The 4,364-nt window shown below is 34.1% G+C and overlaps 1 protein-coding gene across 2 annotated transcripts in view; it reads left to right on the forward strand.

Annotated features, from left to right (window-relative positions):
- The first annotated feature begins 694 nt into the window (after positions 1-694).
- Positions 695-4,364, forward strand: part of LOC106458479 (rap guanine nucleotide exchange factor 4-like) — a 95,339-nt gene continuing 91,669 nt past the window's right edge. The window contains exons 1-3 of one of the 2 annotated variants that reach the window (XM_022384701.1): positions 695-801; positions 1,190-1,250; positions 2,933-3,045. In XM_022384701.1, coding sequence (XP_022240409.1) covers positions 1,205-1,250; positions 2,933-3,045 — 159 coding nt within the window. In that variant the 5' untranslated portion in view covers positions 695-801; positions 1,190-1,204. Of the gene's footprint in view, positions 802-973; positions 1,066-1,189; positions 1,251-2,932; positions 3,046-4,364 lie in introns of those variants that run through there. The other variant, XM_022384703.1, reaches the window with a different exon arrangement.

The following is a 4,364-nucleotide window of genomic DNA, read 5'->3' on the forward strand; positions in this document are numbered from 1 at the left end:
ACGAAAAGATTAGTAATTAATTTAATATAGCACTGAAAGGAAAATAATGTAACAATCTATGTCTAAGTAAGCTTATGCCAACAAATAGAAACTTGATAAATGTTGTTGTGAAATCTTCCTAAATAACCATTAGACTACACAGAACAATGTGGTTCTATTCTTTGAAATATCTAATATGAGTCAATTAAGCATCGCAGTTTCAAAGGTTTCTCGATAAAATTTAAAGTATACTTATGAGAATACGCAAACAATAACAGTAAAAAACTTCATAAAATGTTGTTTTTTTTCTATTAGATATAAATAAGTTGTAAGTTCTAATTATGAACCGGACTTAAGGTGTACACCTTCCCCCACTACGTAACCGGAACTTATTGATGAGCTTGTCATAAAGAAACATCAACGCTGGGTTTTCTTAATACCATGTGGGCTACTAGTACATGACCTTGAAGGGATGAGAGAGAAAGAGAGTTGGGAAGTGTCTGGAGAAAGACCAGATACATAAGTTCAGGCTGTCATATCACGTGATTTAGTAGGAAGAGAGCTAATGTTAATACAATATGTAAACACTTTATCGCACAGGGTAATTACTGTAAGAAAGTATGCGCATGATGTCGATCGCACCCAAAATCCTCCAGTACACTTCAATAGCTGCAGTTAGAGGGTTAAATTGACTGTTGGTAGTATTAAAGATGGCGTAAGTGAACTTGATCAGATTTCTTTGAGCTGCAACATTGAAGAGAGGGTATTTGACCTTTTCCCAAGTGCCAAACGTGTATTCCACATCCGGATTCACTACATAATGTATAAGGCGCTCTTTATACTATTTGTGTGTTAATTGAAAGCTGACTTACCACCTAAAGTTTAAAAGCATATAAATGGATTTCTAAATTAAAGTATCAGTAATAATCTGATTTTGTTTAACATCAATTCAATTAACGGATACTATGCATGTCTGTGAGCTATAGAAGAGAAGCTTAGATTGGGTGAAAGATGTAGAGTTACTTTGCTTGGAGCATACAGAAAATATTCATTTTTCCCATTTTTTCTTGAGGCAACATTTCAAAGGTGAAATAGCTAACATACTTTATCTATTTATTTAGTCAGGCTTAAGGTCCTTTGAAGCTTAAACAAAGTAGTAAGGCTACTCAAGTGTTCTTTAAAACCAGTAAGTTGCACTTTTTTTTTTCAGCGAAACCAGCATTTGATGGAAAACATTGCGTCTCCTCTGAGTTCTCTGCGGTGTCTGAACGGTAAGTTAGTTATTTCTAGATAATTCTTTACTTATGGCCATCAAGATTTAGATTTTGTCAGTGAATTTCCTAATTTAAAGGTTAATATTTAACTATTTGTAAATTTATGCTACAAAATGATCCACTTGAAGACAGAATTTTATAATTAGTCATTATGTTATTTTACAAAATATTCAATATCTGCAACATTTTCACAGCGAAAAATATTTTCACTATATGTGTTGTTTACTGCATTTTAATATATACTGTGAAACATGAAATATGCAACAAACGTTTTTGTAATGAATTTTTCATTAATCTAATCATACATTCTATTTGTAACAATGTTTCTTATAGTGCACATAGATATGTGAAACCCACATTTAGATGTATTTGTTTAAACATATCATATCATATATAATTCAACTATATGCGTCCGTTTTCAATGCATATGCCTCGATTTCCTATTGAAGAAGGCTTTTTAGAACGTATGTATGTTTGTTTTGCTTTGGTTAAAGGGAGTCTGGCATAATGACTAGTATCTGTTTTAAAGCTTAGGAATTATTTTGAGTTAGGGGAGACTATTGCGAGTGTGTGTGTTTTTATAGCAAAGCTACATCAGGCTATCTGATGTGTCCACCGAAGGGAATCGAACCCCTAATTTTAGCATTGTAAATCCGTAGACTTACCTTTGTCCCGGCCCGGTATGGCCAGGTGGTTAGGGAGCTCGACTCGCATTCTGCGGGTCGTGGATTCGAATCCCCGCCCCACCAAACATGCTCGTCCTTTCAGCTGTGGGGATGTTATAATGTGACGGTCAATCCCACTATTCGTTGGTAAAACAGTAGCCCAAGAGTTAGTGGTGGGTGGGGATGACTAGCTGCCTTTCCTCTAGTCCTACACTGCTAAATTAAGGACGGCTAGCGCAGATAGCCCTCGTGTGGCTTTGCGCGAAATTCAAAACAAACAAACAAACCTTTGTCCCACCGAGGACGACTATTACGATTTACCAGCAAATCTGTTCCAAGTGTGGATTGATTACTGAGTTAGGGAGTTTGTCAGTTTGTCTGTGACTTAAGTTTTGTGAATATTGAATTTGTGATTCTAAAAGTACTGGAGATACAAGAAAGTGTGGTGCATACATGAGAAAATCAACAAGTAGGTGAAATTGTTGTGTTAACACCTACTATTCTGTTGTGAACTTAAGTCTATCAGCAAAGATTAGTTAACTCATTGAAATATAATTTAAAGAAATAAAATGTTTTCGTTACCATTAACTGGACTGGAGTTTTTTTTTCTTTTACCGAAAAATCCAAACAAACCCATTCAACGCTAGACAGTGTATCAACAGTACCATTTAATGTATACAGTGTGTTATTATTTTGTATAATCCTTATGATACAATTTATGTATATTATTTTATCTTGAGTATCATATGTCTAAGTGTTGCATAATATTTAATCATTTAGATATATATATTCACACTTACAACAGGCTTTTTTAGTATGTAAATTTATTTAACTTACTTCATGTTCTGAATGATGTTTCTTATGATGTAATGTGCATCTGTTTATCTTAAACTTACTTCTATAGTTGAATCTATGTAATGCAAACTTTTATTTAATCACACGTGCACATCTGTTTCTTGGAGCGTAATTAGATGTCGTTTTCTTACTTTAAATATTCACGTTATCTCACTTTAGATTCCATGAAACGTGAAGAAAAAAAATCGGGTAATGGAGCATTTCGAGCCCTTCCACCAGCTAACAAGAAAACCGAAGTTTGGTCTCCAGATCCACCACTTCCTATTACCCAGGTTTGAAATCACTACGTTTGTTTTGCGATTTTTTCTATATATTTGTTTTTAATTTACAAGTTTAGTTCTGTACCGGTAGCGTTTTCTCCAACTTTACTCAAACTAGAATATCAGTGGAAGGATAAACCTTTGTTTTACTTGAAGAATAATAATGAAAACGAGGATTTTGCGGGACTAATCTGTATTATATTATCTGATAAAATCGTCCTAGACTTATGTGTTCAGCATACGTACCAGGTGTAGTAATTCGTTCAGAAATAATTCCAGCTTAATATAATATTTATTATAATTATTAGCGAGTATTATGTAATAGATATTAAAACCACTTCGCATAACCATGAATCATATTTCAATAATTCTTCTTCAAGATTCCCGACCTTATAGCTTTGTCTTACGCTTGTAAGTCGGTTGGATTTAATATTTACAATTACAAGGTTTAAACGTGAATGGAATGTTGTTCTTCCCTTTTAAGAGCCAGTAAATTAGAATTTCCAATACCACAGTGTCTGCACTACTCCTAATATACGAAATTAACAAGACATGTTTCTAAACTTGTACCGTTACATCTTCTTTTCTAAGAAAACTAACATAAGTTTAGTGTAATTGAACCGCCGACTGGCACACCTTTATAGAGCAGATTATGTGGTCTCCTCGACAGTAATGAAGGAAATGAAATACTCCTCAGTGTTTACTTTATTTCTTAGATATTATTCACCGTTCTTAATACAGGAGACAGTTGCTTTTGATGAGGTACGTAAGCGGTACGGTCCACCACCAGAGAATAGCACTTGTACCTTTAATTAAATTAAACAGTTGAATTAACGACATCTTTTAAGAATGTCTGTATTAGCTCATGGCTTAAAGAACCAAATAATCATGATTGCTTCTTCGTTGTTTATGAACCAAAGAGAATCAGTGCCATATGAGCTAAACGTTCCAAACCCTCTTCCTCTTGCAGCTGCAGAGATACTGACGGCTGCTTTGAGTGGGAAGTATTATGTATATACATATGTACAAAGACTTGCAAAAGCCTTCATCCCCCTGTGCTGGTAATAAATTTTCTTGTGAAAGACATAACTCAAATGGCCAAAAATATTTATTATATTAATCTCAGACCAGTTAGTAAAGATTACAAAGAACAAAAGGTGCATTGTTACCCAATTTAGTGATATAACACTCCCCTCAGCTTTTACCATCGTTGATTTAACTTTACGTTACTACCCTGCTAAAGTATATACAAGTGGCTCAGTAAAACTCTATCAGATATCAAAGTATAATATAGAGCCATGTGAAAAAATACTTTAGGTCATATAGAGCCA

This window comes from Limulus polyphemus, unplaced genomic scaffold (genome assembly GCF_000517525.1).
Source record: "Limulus polyphemus unplaced genomic scaffold, Limulus_polyphemus-2.1.2 Scaffold470, whole genome shotgun sequence".
Lineage (NCBI taxonomy): Eukaryota > Metazoa > Arthropoda > Merostomata > Xiphosura > Limulidae > Limulus > Limulus polyphemus.